Raw genomic sequence first — 27,608 nt, 5'->3', positions numbered from 1 at the left:
GGGGAAGCAGTGCGGATATTGTGCCCCGGCTCCCCTACCCCCCCACCCCAAACCTAAACCCCACTGTTACACAACCACAGTGGACAAGCTTTGTTAGAGAGGCGTGGGGGTCCCCCCCTGAAGCAGTTTAGTTTGTTTCGTTTTTTGGTTGTTTTTTTTTTTTATGTAAGTGGAGATTCTGGCCATTATGGTGTGGTTATGGCACAGATGGTACAGATGGAGGGTGCATGGCTCTGGGAGAGGGGTAGATTTGGAGGGGGGGTGGACCCCCCCACACCTATGGCCTTGTGGAGAGAGCTACATGGGAGCGTTATATAGTCCTAGGCCAATGCCTTACTCATCCCTGTCTTGCCTAATCAGAGAAGGTCAGGTGATTCTATAATATTGTCTAATCACACTCTCATTCTCTCCCCCTACAATAATCAACGAGTCAGCAATTTTCCAATATCCGTCTGTAGTTTCTTAAATATGTTTACATAAACAGTCTCACAGGTTCTTGCGAAGGTTCACCTTCCAACAGGACAACGACCCTAAGCACACAGCCAAGACAATGCAGGAGTGTCTTCAGGACAAGTCTCTGAATGTCCGTAGCCCGAGCCCAGACTTGAACCCGATTGAACATCTCTGGAGAGACCTGAAAATAGCTGTGCACCGATGCTCCCCATCCAACCTGACAGAGCTTGAGAGGATCTGCAGAGAAGAATGGGAGAAACTTCCCAAATACAGGTGTGCCAAGCTTGTCGCGTCATACCCAATACTTGAGGCTGTAACTGCTGACAAAGGTGCTTCAACAAAGATGAGTCTCGATTTGTGCTGCGACATTCAGATGGTAGGGTCAGAATTTGGTGTAAACAACATGAAAGCATGGATCCATCCTGCCTTGTATCAACGGTTCAGTGACGTACGGTGAGTGTATACCTGTACTTTACCCATGATAGATCTTTTTTTTCTAGATTCAAATGAAGTGTTTTTCTCCTTAACGTGTTGTATTTCACGTATGATATTAAACTGTGCTATGCACCTTTGAGTAAGCTGTTGCTCTTCTTTAATTAGTCTGTTACATTTATTTTTGCGACTTTGTCCAACATTTTCCCCCTCATTAACTGTCTTAATGGTTGTCAAGGCAACAGATAAGGCATGGCTGTTTGACAGAAACGTGCTCTGCATATTATCTTTGATTTCCCAGTGAAGTCCTACACTGTGCCTCTCTAACCCCTGGAAAGGTCACATTTGGATAGCATAGGTGACCCCCCCTATCATGATCATGACATCCATGGGAGATCACAGTCTTCAAGTCCCCCCCCACCCCAGACTACACAGCCGCCACACCTGTGTGAACAGAACACTTATGGCCCAGCCTGGGACCTCTGACATGTGTAGTGCTGTTGTCAGGCCTGTTTGAAAAGTGGAATGGGACTTATAGCAGAGGACCTGCTGTGCCCTGCCAAAATCACTTGTCGTGTAGTGAGGCTGACTTGAACTCCAGCCATGGGCCACTTGGATGACAGGATGACTGGCCTGGCTGGAGCCACACTGGAGTCCCAGCCAAGAGAACACTGTGTCATATTATTATAGCTAGCAGACGCAAGCTCAGGTGTTTGGACGGGCCTTGTTCCTCCTAAGTCCCCCCAGCCTGCTGGCATCATGTTTATCTTTTGTTTGCTCAAGGTCTCTTGCAAGCACCATCATTTTCTAACATCAATAACTTCTGCTACAGGCTCTTTGATTTGTTTTCTGTTTTTGCTGGTTGTGCTCTTGGATGAGCGGCACAATAGTGGATAGTGAATACTGGCTCTTTTTGAGTATGTTTTACAGACATAGATAATGAGAGTAAGTTAATGGGTCTATGGTGCACCAGGGCTGAATGTAGATGTGTTGGAAACACACTCATGCTTTGTAAGGCAGGTTGTTGCTGAGGAGCTTTACAGAGAGAGGAATGTCCTTGTGATGCTGTTAAGGAGCGGTGTTGCGTGCCAGAGAGGACCTGACGCTGCTAGCCCTCATTAAAGGGACAACCTCAGGGGTCACCAGCTCACCTTTGGCCTTGAGCTCATTGTCCTTGGCAATTACATGCGTCAAGTCACCCATCTAACACACACAATACAGCATGCATTAAAGTCCACTTTTCAAGGGTTAGGGACTTTGACTTATATTAGGGTAGATTTATTCTAAGATTTCATTCTTCCTTTCTTTCATCTCTTAGTTTGCACAATTTACCTATAGCCATTGAGAGATTTTCCGTTGCAATGGTGAATCACTTTTTTTTAGGGTTATAGTATGTATTTTGTAGGTGTCAAGTTTGGAGTTGACTTTACAAACAAAATACTTACACTTCAAAGAACTCCGTTCTAAAGTCCATGTCTCTTTATTTTGTTTTTGACTTTGAGGAAAAGCAACAGGGAAGCTCCTCTTTCAAGCATGCTTTTGAGAGAACTCCAAGATCACAGATTCACATTTTAGCCCAGAAATTGTTCCTCTGGTGATTGTTTATGTGCAGTTCACAATATCTGCTAGTGTTTACAGTGGGCTTTAAGTTCGTGAACACATCTTCATTTATTTATGTTTAAGCATGAGCTTGGCTCGCCTCACGGGCTGGCTGGTAAACAGGCGTGAATAACACATCTTAGTTTATAATTGCGCTGCCCCTCGCTGTGTTGGATCTCCACACCACAGTGGAGTAAAAAGACAAGGTGCTCCCGAGCCTCCAGAGCTGGGCTTTTCTGAAAGGGCTAGAGCCAAAATGGATGTGAAAAAGGGTAAGCTTTGCATTAGTTTGAAGGCACATCAGAAGCCGGTACCCAGGCGTAATTGCAGGGGGTTAGCAGCTCAACACTGTGGTAATGACTCCCAAGGTTGGCAAAAGGTTGTTTTTTTTTAAGCTGTTAGAGAACTACAACAGGAACAAGTCCCTTTAAAGAACCCATTAAATGGTGAGGGACACAGGCAAAATGCGGTTGTTATTACCGAAGACGCTCCACTGAGGATCCTCTTTATCATATGGATTAATTATCAATTAAACACATTATCCCAGAGATCTGCTCTCAAGATATGTTTCCTGTCATGTGATTGAAAGCACTTTAGCTCCTGTGACAGAGTAAACACACGCCGGTCTCTATGATAGAGCACATGGTTGGTCCAGGAGGAATATGTGCCTGCTGCTGATAAGAGTCTACACGGAGAGCTGGTGCATTCAAAAAGGGAGATTTATTTTTTCTTTATCACATGTAAACCTTGTCGGTGTATGATCTGAATATTCCATGATTCTCTCTTCTCATCTGCAAAGCGCAGGAGATTAGTGGGATGTTTGTACTGGACCCATGTAATTATTATTTCTCCCTTGATTCAAATCCAAAGAGCTTCTGATATGTTTTTCCTCACAGTGCTGTAAGCAGAGGGCTTCTACAACAAATAACCCTCTTGGCAATCCCATCCTGTCATATACCTCCACACAATTAGATTTGCCTGTTATCAGGATCAGATCAGTCCATAGAGTAATCCCACATCATTATTTCCATCTGATTGTTTATGTTGTAATCCACCAACCTGGATTACAGTCAATTAAAATGGAATATCTTTCATCTGATCTGAAGCCAAATAAGGGAAGAATTTTACGCTAACAAATACACTCTGGCAAGATGTTGGACAATGAGCCTTCTAAACCACATTATCCCTCTAACTGTGTGTCTCCTGCAAGCTTTTACAATCACTTCAGATGTATGTTTCAACACGGCGACAGGATTCCTCTGTATTACACTGTGGAGATTTTCTTTTCTCTTCTCTTCTTGAGCCTCACATCTTCTGGCTGCTGGATGAATGCATGATGGGGCATGAGCTCACGGGCTTGGACCATATATGTCTGTCTCCTCCAAACGTAATGCAGTCAGAGCCAAAGGCTGAACATAAAGAGTTTTCCCAGCAGCTCCAACAGCCAGCTCCAACAGATGTCTCTGGGTGTTCCTTTTGTTCTTTAGTCCATATTTCTCCCTCTGCACATTGAGGTGGTACCACACTGCACCTGCACAGGCATGCTGACTTATTTGAAAAGACAAAATAAATCAGTTTCTTGCAAGGTTGAAAGAAAATAGACATTGCATTGAGGTTTTGTTCTTGTTGTTAAAACAGTTATGTCTAGAGGACTGGGTGTTTGTTTCATGCTGCCATGTGTCCTTGCCTGGGTCACAATTGAAAATGTATTGTCAGTATGGAAAAACCCAAACCCATTCTGCATTACTGTAAGAACAGAATGTTCCACAAATTCAAAGAGACAGAGTAAATGGGGGGGAAAAAGTATATGCATCCAGGTGAGAAAGCTCAAGAGTCACTTTTCGAGGTAGAGATGAGTTTCTTTGTTTGGTTCTATACAGTACCACTCTTTAACAACTGTTACCTGCTGTCCTTACCTGCTCACTCTCTCTGACTGGTTGAAGGAACCTACATGTTCAAAGTTCTGTCATGTAGTACTGCAACACAAATAACAGGATTCATATGTATTTTTCAAGGTTCAAGGTTTGATAGCAAAGCCACAGCCACAGTAGGTTTAAGAGTGGGGCTCAACTACCTTATCTTTCAATTGAATACATTTGAAGTCCTCCGTTCTTTAAAGTAAAACACACACACCTTCAGCTATGCCTAAATGTTTAATTTCTGAATGCGGTCAGCAGTTGTTTTCAACCTGTACTTGCCTCCAGGCAAAAATGCTAAATTGACATAAGGCACACATCAACGCAGGAAGAGTGCACATAGTTTGTTTGCCTGAGTGGTCCAGGGTAGTTTGGTATCATGTTTGTGGTAGAAAGTTCCTATTGCAAGAAACAAAGTTATCCATATTTCATATGTTCAGTGTTAGTGTTGTGAACTAGTTGTTAGGAAGCATTATTTATAGTTTTCATTATTAATGTTTCACTTGTGTGAAGTAGCTTGGCACTCTCTGAAACCAGTTGCAGTCTAAACTTTTCTGTCTTTGAGTTATTTGTAGGTTATTTGTGCATGTATCTAATCATCATCAAAGCTGTAATCAGGTTACATGCACACAAGCGAATACAGACTTATCCTGAGCAGGTTTTATAACTCCTCTGACATTGCTTTCCAATTCAGCAAGGTTTACTGATGTGATTTTGTAATTATTAGATCTGTATGGTGAATCCTCTCCTCTCATTCAAAGCTAACTGTAGTCAATCATTCGAGAGGTTATTTCCATTGGCATACCTTGTTGCAGATTTTCGGATTCACTTTAGTTTGAGTAGGTTTACCTGACCTTCAGTAGATATGTATCTAGATAGATACAGTACATTATTGGTCCCCAAGGGGAAATTAAGGCGTTATAGCAGCAACAACAACAACAAAAATAAAGTGACAATAGAATAAAAGTAAAATAGACATCTGAACATTATATAGGCTACAGTAAGAACAGTCCAGTATGATTTAACATCCCCCAGCCTGACTCTGATCACCCCAATCGAGTCAGCTGGAGGAGGAGTTGTACAGTCTTATTGCGGCAGGCAGAAAAGTTCTCCTATAGCGCTCCTTAGTCAACGTGGTTGTAGTAGTCTGTTGCTAAAGGAGCTTCTCTGCTCTGCCACAGTGTCATGTCGGGGATGGGAGGGATTGTCCATGATGGCCAGGAGTTGGTCCTCATCCTCCTATTGGCCACCTCCTCCACAATGTCCAGGGTGACACCGAGGACAGAACCAGCTTTCCTAATAAGCCTGTTCAGCCTCTTGGTGTCACCTTCCTTGATGCTGCCACCCCAGCATACCACCTCGTACAGCACTGCGCTGGCCACCACTGACTGGTAGTACATGTTCAGCAGAGTCCTGCACACGCCAAAGGACCTGAGCCTCCTCAGGAAATAAAGCCGGCTCTGACCCCTCTTGTACAGGACATCTGTGTTACCAGTCCAGTCCAATTTATTGTCCAAGTGAAACCCCAAGTACTTGTAGCTCTGGACCACCTCCACTTCCTCTCCCTGGATGGAAACAGGAGACAGGGGGATCTTAGTCCTCCTAAAGTCCACCACCATCTACTTTGTCTTGCTGATATTGAGTAGCAGGTGGTTCTGCTAACACCACTCAGCAGAACTGTCCACCAGTGCTCTGTACTCCATTGACACATCCCACAATAGCAGAATTGTCCGAGAACTTCTGCAGTGGCAAGTATCTGTGTTGTGCCTGAAATCTGAGGTATAGAGGGTGAAGAGGAAGGGAGCCAGAACTGTCCCCTGGGGGAGCCAGTGCTGCTTACCACCTAGTCCGACACACATCCCTGCAGCCATACAAACTGTGGCCTGTTGGTCAGGTAGTTCGTAATCCAGGAGACAATGGGGGAGTCCACCTGCATCCTCAGCAGCTTACTCAAGGATGAAACTCAAGCACCAACTCAAACACCTTGAAATGTGTATTTATCCATAACAACTTCAGAGGTGCAGTGTTGATTTCTAATTGAATAACTTCAACACAAACAGCTGAAAACACCCTCAAAACATCACCCATCCGTGCTGCTATTAACGCTCATTCATAGATAGCAGTAGTGCATGGTTTTTGAGTGTACATGCTGGACCTCTGGTGTCAAGATAAACTCTTGAATCACTCTGGCCACATTGATGTGAGGTCATGTTAAGAGGATACCTCAGGTCAGGTGTCTCCGTATCACACTGGCCTCTTGATTGAGACCGGGCTCTAATTTTGGACAGAAACCCAACTAAGGGCATAAGTCACTTCCTATTATACAAAAACATAATCCAAACAATGTGGGTTTAAACTTCTGAGGCTTTCGGGTGGAAAAAGGTGAAACGAGCAACGCTCAGCAAAGCGGCTTAGTTCCACCACGTTAGAGCACAACCAGTGCAGGGCACACTCTGCCGTGTGACTATTAACCTTTGACACCGGCACTCACGCTAACACCGGTGGGCTGCCGTGCTAGGCCTGCAGCCCACTGATGCCAAGCCCCTCTGAATGCTAGGATACCCACAGAGGGTCAACTCCTTTAGACTGGAGCAGGGCTTGACTGCGTGGAAGGTCCAGCAACATTGGGGGAAGTAGTGTGTTTCACCACTTAATCCATAGTCCACACTGGTCTGGTGGGCAGATTCTCTGCAGTGCCTAGAGCAGTGAGTGTGTCCTCTTGGCTGGTGTGAATGATGAGTGAGATCGCACTTTCAGTTGCAGTTTTTTCATGTTTCATTGTGGTTTAGGCAGCAGTTGATGTTCCTCTGAGCCATATGCAGTCTGTCCTATACGTGGTTATGTCAGAGACATTTTTACATCGGCACAGGCAGCCCTTTACGTGTTCCATTTTGTATCTTGGTGCATTTTTGGGCTGGGCAATAGGGAGGAGCAGGTGTGTTTTAATAAGCCATGTAACCAGGGGAGTCACAAAGAGAGAACGCCTGCCACTGAGATGCAAAAGGCTCCTCTCTCCTCATGTTCTTCAAGTTGCCTTTTCATCTGTCTCTCGCCAAGCTCTGATGGGGGGAAAGGGGGGGTGGGGGGTTCAGGGGGGGGGGGGGTCCAAAACAACAAGCCTCTTTCACAGGGCAAGAGGCTCAGCAATGCACATTTAGTTTGCTGTCATCTCAAAAGGCCAGCTGCTACCTCTCTTCTCTAAATAAAGTGAAAGCAATTTAGATATCAGAAAGCCTCTCTCCCATTAGAGAATTAGGTCTCTTTCCTTTGGAAGACTAGAGCATGGAGGCCCTTATAGACAATGGACATGCATATTTGAAGTCTCAAGTCTGGATGGATGTGGTGTGTGTTTGTGTGTGTCTGTCTGTGTGTCTGTCTGTGTGTGTGTCTGTCTGTGTGTCTTTATCTCTGCTGCGCCTTTTCATCAATTCCACATGACAGTGAGACCAAGCATTCTGAATGGCTTAAAAGTTGATGCCAGAAGAAGCTCTGCACTTTTGCCAGCACATTTGAAGACTCTGATTGATCCCATGTCTGATATTGGGTTCTTCCTTCACACCATAGATTTGATTTGAATACAGTTGAACAGCATTCTGAGATGAGTAGAACACAGTAACCTTTCTATGTAGCAAGAAAGTGTGTATGAATTAGTTCACAGTTTAGTCTGTAAATATTGCTTTGTTGTTTTACCAAGTACATAAATCTGAGCATTTATTTTTGTATTGCATGTTTGTTTTTTGTTTTTTTTATTAATCCTTGACATTGTGTAACCTAATGTATTCTGATTAAATTGGGCCCAATGATTGAATAGGGCTCAATACTGGATTTGTACTCTATATGTGATGTCGGTGTCACATTATGTGAAAACTGAATAGTGGCATACTATGTAAGTATGTTTTAAAAGCAAGTCATCCTTACATTAAGGATTCAATGTTAATTAATGGTTGTCATTCATTAAATGCCATAATTGGCACTGCGAGATACAGTGGATCTTCATATTTCTAGTGCTTTCAAAGGGATTCCAGGTTTTTCAGTGTGAAAAATATTGTACTTTTACGTGAGTTCTAATGAAGGGTGTGTCATTTAAATTTTTCAATGTAGAGAACAACACTATTCTCACTCCGACATGGTCTCTGTGGAAAAAACGATTGCAATTAGTTCATTATCAGAATGCTACATTTGTTAATTGGCTCATCAAAGATGATATTAAGTGTAAAAGCCACAGTGAGATGATTAAGTATAAAAGCCACAATGATGAGATAACATGATTTCCTTTGTCGATGTTTTCTGTCACTATCTCTGGTGGAATGATTGCATGGGTGACAGCCTGGACAGGTTTGTTTTTGCCTGTTGTCATATATATATTTTTTATTTTATTTCATCCAATTAACACATATTAATGATGTGAACAATACTCTTTCTGTGAATGTAGAGAGAGGATTGTTAAAGAGACATCATTAAAAAAATAAAAAACATCCAATTTGAAAACTTTGCAAGGTTTCATTTAAATGGCACCTTTTTTACAAGCTAATAAAGAGGTGTGTTTATGCTGTCATGGCCAGAAGGCAGACATAAAAACGAGCACAGTTGTCCTGCCTCATGTCCACATGAACATATGGATATGGTTTAAGACCAGACCGAAAGACTACCGTTTGACAGTTAATAACCAGCTAAGCATTGAATTTGGGTGTTAGTGCAAATAGAGTCTCACCTTCTTTTCCCCTTTCTCTCTGTTTTCTGTTTCAGATAGGGGAGAGAGAGCATGTGCTTGTGACTGAAGAGTCCTTTGACACCCAGTACTTTGTTGCTCACAACAAATGTTATGAACAGGTAAGACATACAATGATGCAAAACGCCTTCTACATCTCATGAAACATCTCGTCAATGCATATAACAACTATGTAAAAAAAAAAATATTTAGAACATGTGTAAATGCTCAACAATACGTTCCCCCCTTAATCTGTTTAGAAACACTATAATAAATGTAAATGTAAATAAATGTATAATAAATAACAACAGAAGTGGAATTAGGACATGCAACTTTAAAGCTATTGCCCATGTATTGTTTATCATCATGTTAATACAATGTTGTTACAAGAGTTATTACAGTATTACTACATATGTATGGGTTGAACTTAATGAAAAGTGTGACCAACATTATCATACGATTTACACTCGCTAATCACTTTATTAAGAACACCTGTACACCTTCTCATGGTGGAGCTGGTGTAATGGTGTGGGGAATGTTTTCTTGGCACACTTTGGGCCCGTTAATACCAATCAATCATCGCTTGAATGCCACAGCCTATTTGAGTATTGTTGCTGACCATGTTCATCCCTTCATGGCCACAATTTACCCGTCTTCTAATGGCTTATTCCAGCATGATAATGCACCATGAAGATAATGAATGATAATGCATCACAAAGCAAAATTCGTCTCAAACTGGTCTCATGAACCTGACAATGAGTTCAGTGTTATTCAGTGGCCTTCCCAGTCACCGGATGTGAATCCAATAGAACACCTTTGGGATGTGATAGAACGGGAGATTCAGCTTGAAAGTGCACTTGATAAATCTGCAGGAATTGCGTGATGTCATCATGGACCAGAATCTCAAAGGAATGTTTCCAACATCTTGAGGAATCAATGCCACCAAGAATTGAGGCTGTTTTGAGAGCGAAGGGAGGCCCTACCCAGTATTAGTATAGTGTCCCTAATAAAGTGTTTGGTGAGTGTATATTGTACATATACTGTTGTTTAACACAATATAACATTCAGATTTAGCTTGAAGCAGCTATATGTACGTAGACCACACCAGCATATAGACATTATTCAAATGAAGTGTTGATTGATTTTATACATCGCGTTAATTGATTAATGCTCTTTCCATACATGTATACACACACACGCACACAAAGCAAATCACCAACCTTGAACCACATCACATGGTAGCTTTTCTGGAGATGGCTACCTCAGGTTATGCTTGTGTATGGTTTGGTTAGCTTTTAATCAAACACATGGATACCCTCCAGTAGTCAGTTTGGCAACTGATAACACTAATCTCCTGCTTTAATGTGCAAACATTGGGTCAGCCTCCAGCCACATTCCAGCAAAAAATCCCACTGCACATGGCTTCAAAGAATCTCTGTAAAAATTAACTTTCAAACATCTTCAAATAAATCAATTTACTCCTTTGTTAACAATCATCAAAAACATGTTTGAAGTTATGCTTTTTAAAAGGGGAAGAGACCAGTAATATTTTTTACCTTCTTGCTTGTCTTGGGGCTATAAACTTAGTTACAAGTGTCATTCAGTTGCCTGCACATCAGGAACATGTTGGCAGTTTGATCTTAGCCAGCGGTTTTTCCCCTCCAAAGTGAATTTTTGGCATGCCCTCCTAAATCACAGCCTGTCAGTGCCTGAGTACATGATGACACGTGACCGTCTAGTAGCAGTAGCAGTAGCAGTTACTCTCACAGGCAGGCCGGGCTCGGCACTATTAAATAATGGATGCCTGAGTAGAAATGAGACACATCTCTGTGCTGCCTGTGAGAATGGATGAGGTATGACTCTGCACTGAGGTTCCGTTTGTCTCTCTCTCCCTGTCTGTGTTTCCTGAGGCAATTGAAAAGCTTATAGGCTTTAATATCCAGCGCCACTCATCCAGTGTTGCTGCAGTGTTTCGGGGGGGAATATTCTAGCAATCTGACTGCAACGTGCATGTGGCCTGTGCTGCGTGATCTGTGCTTGTGTGACCCCCGCCACCTCTCTTCCCCCTGCAAGTTCTCATAAAGCGTGGCACAGTGGATCTGGCATTCCTTGCACTCCTACGAGCTAAATTGGTGGAATTAGAAAAAAAGAGAGAAAGACATTCTCTCCTTGCCTGGATGACCCCTGCTGAATAGCCCCTCAGAGTTCAGGATCGTCTCCGGAATATTCTCATTATATCCCTAAAAGAGTGGCTGTCTCCAGGCAATGTGACGGGAAGAATTCTCCCTCCCGCTGCTCGGAGGCTATTCAGCTGCACAGGGGAGGAGTGAGGGCTGTGAACAAAGAGCCTCTGTGAAATCTAAAGCAGCGGAAGTGTCATACCTGTCTGGTTTAATGGTAGCGGATCCATGCTTGTGAGAGTGAGAGTACGGACAGTGGTGTGCTAGTCTGTTAGTAAGTGAGGGATGTGTGACTGGGCCCTAGAGGATAGGAGATGTGGCCAGCCCTCGGAGCCCAGCAAGCCGTCGGGTCAGTAAGGGAGGGCACACAGAGAGTGACCTGCCATTGATCGTTCTATTATAAGACCCAACAAAAACCTATCTCTGCTGCTCATCGATTGAGTGGACTAACGTGTTAAGGGATGGCCTGTTTAATCTTCCGATGCGAGTGCACTGTTTTTCCCGCTCCTGTTCCCTCACCGGGCCTCTGTCCCATCGTTAAAAAATATTCCCTGGGACCCTGGGACCTAGAAGACAATCCATCAGATAGAGACAATCTCCATACTCTCCATTGGCCCTTTTCTCTCCAAGGCACATGTACTCCAATCTACATGTAACATACAGGTTAAACAAAAGTTGTTCCCCTTAAGCCGGAATGCCTCTGCTGCTTCTCGTGTGGGGGTGTTTAAATGAGGGGCTTCCTCTTGTCAGGCCTGACAAGCTCTTTCATCATTTAATCACCTAGTTATGGGCATCAGACGACCCCCACCATCGCCTCCATTCATTTCCTCCAGACCCCCCCCCCCCCCCCCCCAGCTTGCCCACACTCCTCCACTCAGGAGCAGGGAGGGCTACGTGAGGAGCTGCAGGTGTGCTGATTAAATTAACGGCCTGCTGCGACGATAAGGCCCTGGAGGATTACCAGCCATATCATAGGCTCACATGGACTCTGATTTAAGGCTGATACGGACAAGACATGAAGAGATATCCCTGTGGAGATCACTTGTTGTTCTGCCACCTGTTGAGCAGACGTCAGCTATGAAGGTGTTAATGCTGTTTTAAATGATGTACAGTGAACAACATCACTAACGCCAGGAATAGTCTCTGCTGTGCCACACACACCAATTCTATTCAAAAAATCTCTATATATGATAATTCCACCAGGAGAAGCTGTGATTCAAAACAGAAAACTATAAGAATTCACAACCCAATTCTAATTGGGCATAGTTTATGCTGTACAACTGGTAAACCACCTGCTTTTGTAGTTGTGGTGTGAAATATTAGAACGCACAAGCAGTGTTCATTGGTTTGTCCCACAAATGCTAATGCTCGACCTTGAGGGTTTACATAATTGAATAAAAAACAATTGTCACACTCAAGAATTTAAATTCACACACAGAATAGAAAACATATTTTTCAGCATTGGGAAAACACATTTATTTTCCAGTTAATTGAAAATGTAATTGACAGATCCAAAGATAGACTGGGAGTTTTGATGGATCATAATGGGCTTTCAGTTCCTTGCAGTGCCTTTCAGGTCTAGAAAAAGTGTTTCTCCCCACACAAAAGTTCTACTCCATACAACGTAATGAAGCCAATTTCAATGTAAACCCCTGTAGATCCATCTGCAGAGCTATTTAATCCAATTGTGTCTTTATGTAGAGTTGGATCCATCTTCTGTAGACCTAATGCAGATATAAGTCTGTAATCTCCCAGAGCAGCCAGGGAATGTTTTAAAGAGGCAGGCTATATCTGTCCTGGGAATACCGTGGCAATCGACCAGGAATGCAGAGACTAGGCCCTATGTCTGTGGGGACCAAGCTGTGCACCATAATTTGTAGCTTACAATAAATACCCAGCCAGCAACTGTGACTCGCAACTGGAGGACACTCTAAACCTTTTACTGGCATGTAATGTCCTTGCCAGTTCATTTTAATCATCTTAAACTGGTCTAACACATAGATTACCCCGAGAAACTTGTAGTGTGTGTTCCCTGTTATCCAGGACTATGTCTTGTTGTCTGTAGATGTCACACAGTCTCTTTACAGGTTCAGCGTTTAAAGTGGCAGTAGACTTTTACCTGCTAATTTGTGGTAGAGGTCACACACACACACACACACTCTCAGCATGGTCGATCCTTGTTGATTCAAGGTCTTTCTCATATGACATTGGAGAAATGGGAATCAATGATGTTTAAAAATGGGCCATGAAAGCAGATGTAGATCATGGGTGTCTATAACTTAGACGCTATTCGTACAAGTATTACATCAGAGTGGTGGTAATACAGGTAATGCAGACCCATTTTACGTCGATTGTTTCAGATTGCTAGTTTTTTTATCCCTAAACCCTGTTTCCTGTTGCAGGTCCTGGTGCCCAAAAGGCCAGAGTTCAAAGGGAAGATGATTGAGGTGGACATCTACGAGGCAGGGAAGCACTTTCTCAAGGGCCAGCCGGTGGATGACTCCAAAGTCTTCAACCCCTCCATCACCAAGCCACTCCAGAAGGGAGAGGTGTCAGGACTAACTCAGGTGAGCTCAGTCATCCAAATGCTATAGGTTGGCAGATTTCCAACATGTTGGTAACACTGTCTATCAACATTTGTGTAATGCATTAGAAATCTATCTAATGTCCCTTTTAACAGGAATGTGAAACATTTATGCAAATGTAACAATGTGCCCGATGTATAGGAAATACATGTATACAATACCTGTCTTTTTCTAAAGGCTACTGAAATAGTTGACTGCACTTGTCGACCTAAGCAGGGGTCAGGGGTCAGTGTGGCTCAGAAATTGCCGTAAACTTGTTTCACAGCCATGACCACTTCCTTAGACAGAGAACTAATTACTTGTGAAGAGATAGCTTGTGAGTGTTGTGTGGGAGGGAGGAGAGGGGGATGGCCAGAGGATAGCAGCATTTTTACTATTCAAAAGCTGAGCTGATAGACCAAAGCTGCCTTTTATAGAGGGAGCCAAGCAGGAATGTGATTTAATGTGATTGGAGGCCATTACTCCAGGCTTGGAAATGACATTTTATTCACTGTGCCTGCACTCATGTGAAGTTCTGCTAATGCATTAACACATCAATGGTGCTGGAGAATTCAACTGGAGGTTCAAGTATTTTATTTTCATGAGGAAGGTAGTAGGACTATCTCAGATTAACAAGGGGAAAAGTCAGGCATTCTATCTGAAGGAACTGACTGAGTACGTAATACGTGTTAAAAGTATACACTCAAGAGAGTAGCAGTAAGGAGGTTGTTTTAGACTCTCTAATGACACTTCAATTAAGCTGGAAGTAGACTCTTCTTCTGCCTCATCGTCTACATATTCCTCAATGTTAATTACAGCACACACTATGATGACAGATTAGGTAAAGAACATGTTTGACTTGAATGTCACTTCCTCTGACCTGCAGTCTCGTGTGACCTACAAAAAAACTTTTTTTTGCTTTTTGAAATTTTTTACTGCAAGATTTTGTAGGCAGATTTGATTGCACTCCTGTGTGGACATGTAGTAATGGTCGGTGGTGCTCAGCTCGGTCACAAGGTTTGTGTACATCCTCCTCCTTTCAGTCCTAGTGTGTATCCCAGCCTCCTCCATCCATACCTCATGGAGAGATCAGACAGACTAATGGAGGAGAGAGAGGGAACAGCTTCCTCCAGGAACCCCAGGTTATCCATTGGAATTAAATAAACAGAGAGATGCCCGAGATCCCCGGCCCTGCACTGACCACAGCTAAGCATGCAGTCTGCTGCTCACAAGCTGATGGAAAATGTATGGTCGCCAGGCTAGTTTTTGTGTACTGTGTGTGTGTGTGTGTGTGTGTGTGTGTGTGTCTGTGTGTGTGTCTGTGTCTGTGTGTGTGCTTGTGTTTGTATGTACTGCACATATGTATCTGTATTAAATGGGTTCAGTAGCTTAAAGTGTTAAAGTAGCTCACGATTTTGCCATTTAGTCACATTTATATCTAATGATAACTGAAATAATGAACCTTAAAGAGTAAATTCTTTGCCTTCCTTTTTTTTGAAGTAGATTAATCACATAAATGGGCTTTAAGTGGTTAACTAGTGAACCCAGCATCATATAGGATGGCAGATAGATAGTGCTTAAGCTCCCATTTACACTCCATTAAGCCCTTTATCCATAAAACCAGGGGCCTGTGGAGCCTTTCCTCTGACACCTCCTCTCCACTGATGAAATGTAATTATTAGGGGACAGTGGAGGTCAAACGATGACTTGACTGAGCATTCAAACATGTTGTTGAATTAAGTGATAAAAATTCCAAGAGATGGAATGATCTGGTTGCCTCTTCTTCCATGAGGTCAAATGAAGAGCTACCTATGGAGGCTCCAAGCCTAGGACAAAGTGCTGTGAAGGTAGTGTTTTACAGGGAGCCTTGGTGGTGTGAACTTTAAAACATGATGTCATGAGACTTGCATTTTGTGCGTTGGTGAATATGGCCGGCTGCCAGAGCCTTTCTTTATGTTCTGCCAAAGCCTGGCTGTAAAAGCTGATGGAGTGTGAAATTAAAATGTGTATCACATTTCTGAGCATCATTTGATGTCCTTTCCTGCAGTACAAATGTTCAGAGGTGCTCCTCTGAAAAATAACACTGAGCCGCAGATTAACATACGGAAGAAAAATAGTGACAGTTTAGCCAGCCGTATAATTTCCAAATTGCTCATCGAGAACCCTCACTCACTCACTCTCTCTCTCTCTCTTTCTCTCTTTCTCTCACTCATAATAGAGAATAGTCTGTGGAAGGCCATTAATACGATTTACATAATTTCTGTTGTTTTGTTTTAAAGGGGAATGGGGGGTGCAGTTAGTGAGATGGCCGTCTGATAGTCCTTCAGCTCACTTAATGAAATTAAATTTCACAGAGTTGGACTGGAAGCAGGTGGAGGGACATTTAAAGGCATAGGCGTCCATTCTCATTTCCTTCTGCTCAGCACCCTTTACGCACTTCTGGCTCACTTTCCACCATTTGATATTCCCATTTTGAAAAGGTGCACGAGTATCTCACCAAATAGGCATTTCAGACTTTACACACTTGGAAAATCACACCCTCTGCCTCAAAATCACACCCCTCTGGTGGCCAAGTTGTGGGAACCTTGCCACTTGTAAGCCTTTAACTGTTACATTACCTGATTAGCCTACTGTTGAATCAAGTGTTTACACACTAGCGTACTCAATTTCACCTCAGAGAGAACAGTGTGTGGACAGTGTGAGGAGTCCTCCTGGCATGTCTTGGCATTCATTAGAACGACATTTCCACTTGCTCGGTTGACGTACCGCCAGCATCCACCTATTGTAATGCATTCCACAAATACTATCCCCGTAAAACAAGCTGTTGATGCCTCTTAGGCGAAGCTCTTTAGCTCCAGAGTAGGGTTCCACATCTATGCAAAACTGCAGCTGTTTATCAGGATGACACAATGCACTTGGTTTTCACTGCAATTATATGTCCTACAAAATGCCATTAGCACCCACTTCTGTGGGAGCGTCAACCACTTTCATCATAGAAATCCATTATACACATTCAGCCTCTACACTCACACAAACAATGTACAAGAGGAAGTCATAACACTGCACCTAAATGGACCTGCATGCACTTATCTCTTACACTCATGTATGCCCTATATCCATCTTTTATTTCATTTCTATTTCTCTTTCTTCAAACTGTCTATGGAAATTAGCCTGTCAGAAGGCCTGACCTTGATTTTCATGTTGTCGAGAGATAAAGTTCATAAACACCTCATTGGCCCTAAGTGACTGAAATGATTGGCCCCGAAAATAAGCAGCCAATTGGGTGCAGTGTATTTCTCTGGCTGTTTCTCAGGCCTTCCCTCATGTGGGAAGAACACAGGAAGCTGTCATCAGCCCCTTGATGAGTGAGGACGAGGCTTCAATTGGACCCCACTCAGGTCTCTGAGACATGGAAAGCATGACTACCACCTAGGTAGACATGTACTTTAGTGTGTGAGGAGGTCTATAATTTCAGCCTATAGTGGGCCATGATTGCAGATACCATACCATACATACCGATTTGAAATGCAACAGGATTTTGGGGATCTGGACAAGCTAATGGTATTCACTTTCTTCTTATTTCCAAACCATTGGAAACGTAGTTTAGTGGGATGGTCCTTCATGTTTCTGGATGAGTGGCTTTGTGATATTGCTTTTACGCCCAGAGAAGAGAGAGGACCAGTAGACAGATTGATATGCACACTCTACAGTCTCTAAAGGTTACTCCCAGAGGACATGTGGTTGAGGTCCATGTCTTATGTTCGTGAAAACGGCCATTTTTAGTGTTTATAAATGTATAAAAAGTGTTGTCATTTCTAAATGGTGAAACCAATATGTACAAAAATACCCTCAAAGTATAGAGCTTATACTTATGCAAGGCACTGTATTTTCACTTCTTGTCATTCTCACAAGACTATTGTATCTGTACCTGATCTTGTCTTTGTAGAATTTCCCTGGTTCTGGTTGGTTTGAGACCATTGGTTTGTTTGAGACCATTAACCCCTCCGGCAGTTGACCAGTATGACATCACTGTGTCCTGTTCTCAACCCAGCAACGACCTTGGCTTTCACAGTCTTGGTCAATTAGTAACTGCTGTCAAACTGCAGCGAGTGTGAAATGAAGCAGGAGCCTAATTTTAGTGTACCATGTAAACACACAAACAGCCACAGACTGTTTGCATAAGATCTAAACACACTCTCCCTGGACCATGTGCGTGTGGGGGACTGGGAGGCTGAAGGGGAATGAATTGCACAAGGCCTGAGGGTGTCGTCCTAGAATGGATCATTTAAGGCTCCCTGTGTGTGTGTGTGTGTGTGTGTGTGTGTGTGTGTGTGTGTGTGTGTGTGTGTGTGTGTGTGTGTGTGTGTGTGTATGTGTATGTGTATGTGTGTGTGTGTTTAAGCGGGGTTGTCTCGGGTGTGTGCTTTCTCACAAAGGCTTATTATATTGTTTACTAACCACCATGCGAGATCAGATTATAATTGAGGGGTCAGTGGTATTAATTGCAACTCATTACTGAATATCTCTTATTTATCATACAAGAATTGTACAGTTTCCAAGTGCTTTCCCCTCTGAATGAGGGAACAAATATGTTGATTTTGTCAGTCTCTTTAGGATGCCATCTACTCTGTTGTTAAGAGCAGCAAACTTGTGCTTTCAATAGCACAATTCAAGACAGCATTGGCTGGTTGTGCAAAAATAAATCAAGGCATGTCAATAATTTACTGTTCCACCATTGGCCCTGGGTATACGTTTGATGTGGTCAGCACCTGGAGGAGGCTGAGGAGCAGCAAACCAATGAAACTGCAGAGTGATTGACCTCCGTGACCCAGTAGGGACTGTGATGGGTTTGTTTAGTGGCTAACCAATATGGGAAGCTGCTAACTCTCTTGTCACACAGAATACAGCCAGTCCCTTACATGCATACTGTATGGAAGCACACAGCTGCTACCCTCGCCTTTGTAGACTGTAGGATTCAAGGTCTTTTGCAGAATACTGTACACCAGGGCTAAGGGCTAGAATAGTCCTATGGAAGAGGTTCTAATACACACTATTTGTTTATTACACTAATACTGTACACACTTTGTGTACTGAAAAAGCACCCTATGTTGCCATGGATAGAATGCTCTTTCTGTCATAAATGAGGTGATATATTTTTTTCTTCTATTGAGGGTTTGTTTATGACCGTATGCTTTCTTTCTTTTTGCCGTTATTGTGAAACATTTGATTAAGATGGTGTGATGTTTTAGTTCTTCATTTGGTGAAAAGAACAGAGGGTTCTGAGGAAGCCTGAGCGTTGTGTGTCCTTTTGAGGCACACAACATCTCTCTCCTCCTCTACTCTCCTCCTCTCTGCTCCTGCTCCTGGCCTCCACATTCACCTTGATAGAAAGTGCTTTTCCCATTGTGCCCAACCAAAGGACTCATTACGCTGTCTGCACTGAGGCATTACCCCACTGAAAGGGAAGAAAGGCTGTTGTGAGCACACTTACAGTACAAATGTGAGCGCCTGCACTGTGAGGTGCCACAGCAAGTGCACCTCCAAATAATCAGCTCTATTCAAAAATAAGGATTTGAAGCAGGATTTTCAGAGGAAGAGAGAGAGAGAGAAAAAATACAAGAAGCCTCTCCAACCAGTGATGGCAAATGAAAGAACTACTGAATTCTGCCTGCATCAAATTGGCAAACCTCACCCAGTCTCCCCTCCTGCATTGCTCCTCCTGCCTATAAATGATCGGGCTCTGTCTGTTGATGCCTTTCAAGGTTTTTTTTCCGGGGTGATCTGGTGCTGTGAGATGCCACCCATCGATACAGGCGCGACCTCGGAGGTTGCCGAAACACAATAATACGCCTGCATTATGTATGTCAACAACACGCCGCGATGAAAAATCGAATTGCCATTAAAAAGTGTCTTGCAGTGCGCCTCCCGCCGCCGCGGCTCTGAATTTATTCATAGCGGTGATGATGCTTTAATAATTCACCGGCAGCATCCCCAAACACCTGGAATTGGGGATTAAAACGCTGAGGCAGTTAATTGCAAAGCGCGTGTTTACCCACTCCACTAGGGTGGGATTGCCGGCCCTTTGCATCATGCCTCATACGGACCCAGGGCTCCTGGGAGACAGGCAGACAGGCAGGCGGGTGGGCACTGGACGCCCAGAGACACCCTCACACACACACACACACACAGGCCCACATCCCCCCAGTCTGCCTGACAGACCTCCCCCGCCTCCCTCTCCACCAGCCCCAGGCGCTATGGGAGGCTGCTGTACTCTCATCTGGTTTATTTTTTAATCTGATGTTATCCACTTTTTTATGGCCATAAAACAATGTAGGTTTACAACTGACGTTTTGAGATGCAACTCTTAACGTTTATTACTTTAACATTGCGTTATGCATATATTTGTTGTAAAAACGCTCATTAAAACTGAAGATTGGCTTTGATTTTGTTTTTGCAACATGAATTACATTATTCAAACCATAAATAAGGAACAGTAACAGTAAGTAACACAGGACGTCGGTTTAGAGTTTTTTGTGCATCTATTTTGCCGTCTTTATTATTTTAAGACTAGCTAAACACAAATATTGGCTGAACGTTTTATGTCTCTAAACACTGATGCCAAGTTATAAAACATTTTCATTGGTCCTTTATTACTATTTTATTAATAGAGTTTCCCAAACTCATAATTTATCAGTCTGAGATTTGTACATGATGTGAGTCATCCAAAGTTTCCCTTATTTTCCCCCACATTTTACTACCCTCTCAACAGTATTATTTTGGGATGTTTATACTTGATTCGCAATATACAACCACTTAAGTCAAACAAAAACAATCTGTACAATGGAATGTTAAGCTCATTGCCAAAGTAATTGAATGTGCATCTAGTCCTACTGAAATAATTTATTTTTTAATTGTACAGTTATTGGCTGGCTTTCTTTATGGAAAGCATCAGCTTTTTTGCAATGTTTCCTTTGATGGAGTTTTTCTTCATTTCACCTACAAGGTGTTCTTGCTGTGATCTGTTCATGGCTAAGCTGGATATCACTTTCTATCGCCCCACCCTATAGCCTCCGGGCTCTCTGCTCTCCTCTGTGATATTGATCACGCATATCCACAGACCACTGCACTGGAGGTTGGCTTGAGTTACTGTAACAACAGACCAGGCTAAAGAGAACACTGCAGTGACTCAATCCACCATTCTCCTAGACTGAGGCACCTCAGAGAGGTCACATGGAGGCACACGGACCTAGGCGGTGCTGCCATGTGCGGAAAGGGTTAGTCAGAGCCACCCTGCCTCATCCTGCGGCCCATGGACAAGACACGTGCTGAAAGCCAGCTCCACAGCTCAGGTGACAAGTGACATCCCCTCTCCTCCGTTAAGAGATTGCAGGTGAAAGAGGATAGCATGAAAAACATCAATGCTGTAGGGAATCAAAGCTTAGCTAGCAGGCAGAACGCTGTGTTGTGCAACTGTAACTTGATTATGACCGTAGTGTTAGTGTGAAGGTATTTCACTGGAGGGAAGAGAGAGAGACAGAGGGAGAGATACAGCTAGAGCGGGCGCTGTCATGTTACAGTGCTTTTGCTTTTGCTCTTGATCATTGACCGATTAAACCCCATAGAAAGTCTTTGCCCGACTCCCAGAAGTTATTATGTGGCTTTGTCCACCACTGTTACCACAGTAACAATTCAGTTTCCTGTCATGATGCTGCAAGTGACAACAGGCTTGTATCATGTGAGAAATGTGTGCTGTATATGTATCATATAATACATAAAATGTAGCATTGTGTGTGTATTGTTGCACTGTTCGTTCAGGGTGACTGTGACTGTGCTGTGAATGGAGCCTTGTGATTTATGACCACAGGTGACAGGAAGGGAAAGTGCAAGGGTCAGGGGGTCAATGTGTGGTTTCTCGGAGCAGCTTTACTGTGCACAATGGGTATCCCTGTCCTGTGAAGGGCAGGGTTTTAATATGCACGCTGGGAGATATTGCAATGTGCCCTGATGCCCGGCTTTGTAGCCAGAGAGGAATTTTTACAGGAGGATTTGTGAAGCAGCAATGCTATGTCTGCTCAGATCTCATGGCACAGAGGGCGTCACATTTCAGTTCATGTGATAAACACTGGTATGGGACTCACTCCATAATCGTTTTAGAAACAGGGTGTACTATTTATTTTTATATATTTACAGATTTGGAACCCAAATTGGAGATGGTTCCCCATAAACCTTGAATTGGATGGAAGTAGATACACAGTATCTTTCCAATGCAACAATATTTTTCAAATGAAGTAAATGTACTGTACCTCTTGCCATGTTTGCATCACAAACTGCTGAGTTAGGGGTCAGTTTGATGGTTCCTTCTCTCACTGAAATAAATCTGTTTATCTAAATGTGTTTGGCCTGCTGTTGCACCCATGGTGAGATTTCAGACAAGCCATTGCAGGACTTTGCATAGCAAGACATGTTTGTGGATTAACACCCACAGCTAGACAGTGTCCAATGGTATTGCATCAGCAGCAGGGAGAATCTCGTGTCCTTGAGCACTTAACCTCTGCTCCGGCTGCTTCTGTGACTAGTCTGGAGCTTGACATGGCTGGGTATCAACAGACCCCCCTGTGTGTGTGTGTCGTGCACGTGTGTGCGCACGTGCATGTCTGTGTTTGTGTTTGTGTGTGTGTGTGTGTGTGTGTGTGTGTGTGTGTGCTTCTGCGTGTCTGTGTATGTGCACGCATGCCTGACTTTGGGTTTAGCCTCTGTGTGAGTGTTGACCAGACAGGGATCAATGAGGCGTCTTGGTCTGAGACACAAGCTTGCCTCACATTCCTCACAAGGCCAGAACACAGAGGGTATATTGGTAGAAAGATAAGAGAGGAGTAAAGAAAGAGAGAGAGAGACACAGACATATGGTTTATAGAGAGGGTTTGAGAAGGGGAACTCACATTCAGGATTCCACAACCATATCAGTTGATCACCTTAGTCTCTGGCTTTTTGGGAGCTCTCTGTTGCACCCTGCCCTGCTCCTGCTTCCTGCCTCCGCGGCTGGTGGCAGAGGAACTAGGTTATGCCCTCTGAGTGTTTGGCTGATCCTCCGAGGGGAACATTGGGCCCCCTTGTCACCCCCCCCCCCCCCCAGAACACGCACAAAGCTGCCAGGAGGGCCCCTCTCCCAGAAGCCCCTGCTCCACAGAGAGGCTGCTGAACGGATGGAATTCTTAAATATTATCTCCCAATTAGTTTCTTTTCGCTCTCTGCAGATTATTTAATGAAAAGAGAAGAGGGGTTGAGGATTTCTCGGGGAAAGCGGCACACGGGCGATTTTCGGGGGCTTAGTTGCAAACTGCAGGGAGACATTATACCACCTGTATTCAGAGCCTGCTTCACGGGCCCTGCCTAGAACCTGGCAGGTGGCAAACGATTGTGTTGAATTGCAATTCGCCCTAAGTAGAGCAGCAGCCGCAGCAGCAGCGTTAAGACATTCTCCAGAATCTCCAGAAAAAACTCCAGAAGTTTTAATCTGCTCCAGCGAGCTTCCCAGTGTTCTCCTCTGCTCTCCTACAGCGCAGGCAGACCCTCTGAAGTGTTTTACATTAGTTATGTCCAACCTTGTGTTGGCTTCATACATTGTTATGAGCAGAGCAGAGCAGCCCCTAGGATTACATTATTCATCAAACTAGCCCCCCGTTGTTCTATTATGCTATCATTGCACTTGGAATGCAGACTCAAATACACTCTCCTTTTATGATTGTGAAATAAGATACCCTAATGTAAAAAATATGTTCTAACCTTGTTATGTGCCTCAGTTCTCTTTTTTAAAGGGGTGAAAAGCATAAGAACCCACTCTTTACTGTGGCCTGTGTGTCTAGTATAGTTAAGATATGTCTTTGTAGTCATCACCCTACTGCCTGCTGTATATCTTGGGATGCCGAAGAAACACAGAAGCACATTTTAGTCTTAAGGCAGAGTCTAACGTGGTCGCTCTTTAGCCTTTCAGTAAAACTTTTTTTTCTGTGCTTCCCGTTAGTGGCCATGAGTGTGTCACGAAAGCGGTATTACATATCTCACATTGTTCCGGCTAACAGATGTCCATTCACAAACACCCTGGACAAGAAAAGAGTGTGTCATAACTGTGTGTGTGTGGGGGGGGGGTAAAGAGAGGATATACTGTTGTTCACAGCAGAATGACACTGGTGGAGTATGTTCCCAGGGGGAAGCAGGGTAAATGAGCCTATAGCCTTAGAGCGTCAGTAGGCGTCTGTGGGAGGTGACTCTGTAACCATAGCCCTCTCTTTTGAAATACCCACGCACACACGCCTCCCACTCGTTCTCTAAGTAGTGTGGATGAAGTCATGAACACTTAAGATCTATCACACTTTCTTTGCTTAATGTATGCCGGATATTGTGTAGTTATAAACACAGCAGAAATACAATTTCATGAGGGTGGCTTGATTGGATTCGAGGACAGGTGGGCGAATGTATAACAAAGTGACTACAATATGTGATTTACAGTTATTACAGTCGGGTACAGTTATGCCACCCAGCCTCAGCCTTTTCAATGCTGTCACTTCTATTTAACGCTCCATCAGACATCAGTCATTATACAAGTGATACACCCACCTAAAGGGACACTAATTTCATCCCCAACTACTATCCCAGGTCATTCTATTTTAGAAGAGTGATGGTGTGAAACCCCAATTTCTCTCCCTGTTCCCCCCTCTTTTATTCCAGGCACAGCAAGACAGGTCTTACGGATCTCCCTTTGATATGAGTGATCAAGACAAGTGTTCCCATCTCGACAGGTTCCTCCAGCGAGCGAGGCATGGAGGGGAGGCAGTGAGGGGTGCAGTGGGGTAGGGGGGCACACCCAGAGCGAGGAGGACCCTCTGAGCTCTATCAATTACAGCAGCTGCAGATGGCAGACAACCGGGAGGGGGCGGCCAGGGCCAAGGGAGAGCGCCAGGGATAAAAGGCATTAGGCATGAAAGAGCAGACACCAGAGAGAAGAGAGAAGTCAAGAGACAGACAGACAGACAGACAGACAGACAGAGAAAGAGATTAGATTAGATGAGGGAGACTCAGAAACTCACCAAATCTTGAAAGTCCTTCAGAGCTGATGTTGGATTATGGAAGACAGCATTTCTCGCCAAGCACACACCGGGGTCTGAGATAGAATGTTACTTATGGCTATCAAAAAGGTTAATCTCGGTGTTCAAAAGCCAGTTCAATGGATTTGCGGTATCTCCCAGTCATGGTCTTTAATGAAATAGAGGGTCTCTAAGGTGATGCTTGCAGGACAGAGTGGGTTTTTCAACCTGGGAAAAAAAAATGAAAAGAAAATTAAATATTGCATAGTTGTCAGCACTGAACTTTATGAAGAGTAGTCTCATGCAGGTAATGGAAATATAGGTAATCCGTTCCTATCAACAAAACTCAATATTGTGATGCACATCTACATTACCAGCCAATAGAAATGCCAATTACCATCATTGGGGAGTTGAAATATCAAACTCATCAAACGGTCATTCAAATTGATCCTCTATTTTTAATGGCTATGCATATCTCCCCTTCTCCCGTAAATGATCATATGATTGGGTTGGCTGTCTTCTCTATCCTGGTGGGAGACATCTCTCTGTTACTGCCTTCCATTATAGATGACGCTTTAATGTCCCTACACATTAGGACAGACTGGACCCACAATTATGGCCATTTGATCCTCAGAGTCTGGGTCGTATAACCTAGTCTTTAATCTCAGGCCATCTCCCAGCGTACAGACAATGTATCATTTCTATGTCAGGGGGATGGTGATGATGGTGATGGATGATGCCTTGCCTGTCCGATTGCCCCCCTGCTCACTGGCTTGGCAACAGAATGGCATTAGTACGTCTTTGGATTTTGTGTCCTCTTATCTTTGTAAATCCCCCTAAGTCGATACCAAGCTGAATTCTCTCTGCAGGTCCACTGAGCAAGGTGTATGTGATCTCACATATCAACTAAACAGGGACACAAGGTTCAGAGTGGACTGTCTGTGTAGACTGACTTGAGCACTTTATGTGAGGCCTTGGTTAACATCACCAACAGTGCTGGTGATCCTCTCCCAAGCTTTTTGGAATGGAGAGTGTAGTGTGGAGGGAGTAGTTCCTGGGAAGCTCTGTCTTTCCTCGTGCCTTTGTCACATCTACTCAGGCGAGGCTGGTGGAAGTAGAAATCGAGGATGGAGGTTCCTGGTTCGATGTCATCCCTCCTCTCTCTCCCATCCTTCCTGTCAGTCTCTACTGTCTCTATCCCAATAAAACAGAAATGCTCTAAAAACGTATTTAAAAAAATAAATAAAAATAAAAATCGAGGATGGACCAGCCTCCCCTGCTACAGATCTACTACTGACTCAACCCTACTATACAGGCCTTTCAAAGTTATCAGCTGATAATCAGATACTTAAAGACCCAGATGAAGGAGGGAGGGTAGAAAATTCTCCACCGCCACTGTTTGAGGTACGCAAAGCGGAACTCGCCGCAGATAATCACTCACTTGTACTCTGTAATTTAACCCTTTTCCCCCATATTTTGTGTCTCTGTACAGGAACTGATGACCCCCTTGCAGAATGGCATCCATGGACCTGTCTCATCAGGCCTGCTGAGTCGTTCATGGTGTCTGGACGGAGAAGGCCTCAAGCTGCTGTCTGTGGGCTTGGCTATAGTGGCTCTCATAGTGGCCTTCACTCTGGAGAAACTTCACTGAGACTGGGAGACTAGCAGATGGGCCTGCGTAGAGGGCTGTGGATGTGTCCTACACTTTACACATACAGTAGTTCAGCCTATAGGACATTTCTGTCTTTGACAAAGACTGATTCATTCTGCAGACTGCATGGGAGTTGAGAGGAGTGGAGACGGTGTAGTTCAAAGACATGTATGATACTCTTGATTAAAAGTGGCAGATTAAAAGTATTTATTTTTTTCAACCACAATGATGCAGACACATGGAGACAGGATATTTTGGTAATGAATTTGTCTCTCTGTGTCTGCGGAAGGAGTGGAATATCTGTGTGTTTTAAAGGATTTTTGCCCCAAATGTTCTCTCATTTGTATTTCTGTTTTTAATGTCCGACCTCTTTGTACATGGACAGCATGACACTGGCATTGGATTCTATTCATTTTTATCTCAGCAGTGTTTCATTTTCCTGCCCAGGTGTCTTATTGTTTGGCCTAGGTGCTGACTGACAGACTTTTCCTCATCTTTGTTCGCAGCATAAAGCAACCTTAATAAATGAAAACTCCATGCAATCTCACTGTCTCCTGGGTAATATTTGCGGAATGTTCCTCTCACCAGGCAGTGGCTGACGGAGCAGGCAGGGCCTGTATTTGTCTGTCCGTTTGGAGTTCAGTATTTGTGTGCAATGGGAGCTCATCCAGCCAGTTAATAATACATGGGCCAACGAATGTGTTGTGTTGCACAGGCACATGTGTCTCTATCAGCCTGTATATGTGTACTGTATGTCTGAGTGTATGTTCCAACATGCTTAATTTAGCAGAAATACAGTGCCTTTGTTGATGGAATGTGTGATGTTTTTAGGCAGTATTTTGTCACTCAGGAAACCCAATGGAATGACAACCCTCATCCCCTTGTTATTGAAGCTTCTCCATGTTTTATACTTCTGTCTGCCGTTATGGTGAAGACCCCCACCCCCACCTTTTTATTGTGAGAGAAGGATGTGTGACTTTGGGCTTGTTTTGTACAGGGAATAGTGTAGTCATAGTAGTAGTAT

At 43.7% G+C, this 27,608-nt stretch overlaps 1 protein-coding gene across 1 annotated transcript in view; it reads left to right on the top strand.

The window, feature by feature from the left end:
• cdkal1 (CDK5 regulatory subunit associated protein 1-like 1) overlaps positions 1-27,255 on the top strand; it is a 282,148-nt gene extending 254,893 nt beyond the window's left edge. Inside the window, exons 13-15 of the mRNA XM_083678910.1 lie at positions 9,147-9,230; positions 13,691-13,855; positions 26,426-27,255. Coding sequence (XP_083535036.1) covers positions 9,147-9,230; positions 13,691-13,855; positions 26,426-26,584 — 408 coding nt within the window. The 3' untranslated portion in view covers positions 26,585-27,255. The remainder of the gene's footprint in view (positions 1-9,146; positions 9,231-13,690; positions 13,856-26,425) is intronic.
• The last annotated feature ends 353 nt before the right edge of the window (positions 27,256-27,608 follow it).

Source organism: Argentina silus, assembly GCF_951799395.1.
Source record: "Argentina silus genome assembly, chromosome: 10".
Taxonomy (NCBI): Eukaryota; Metazoa; Chordata; class Actinopteri; order Argentiniformes; family Argentinidae; genus Argentina; species Argentina silus.
Note: the sequence above shows the minus strand (reverse complement) of the source record. Positions and strands in the feature narration are given on the sequence as shown.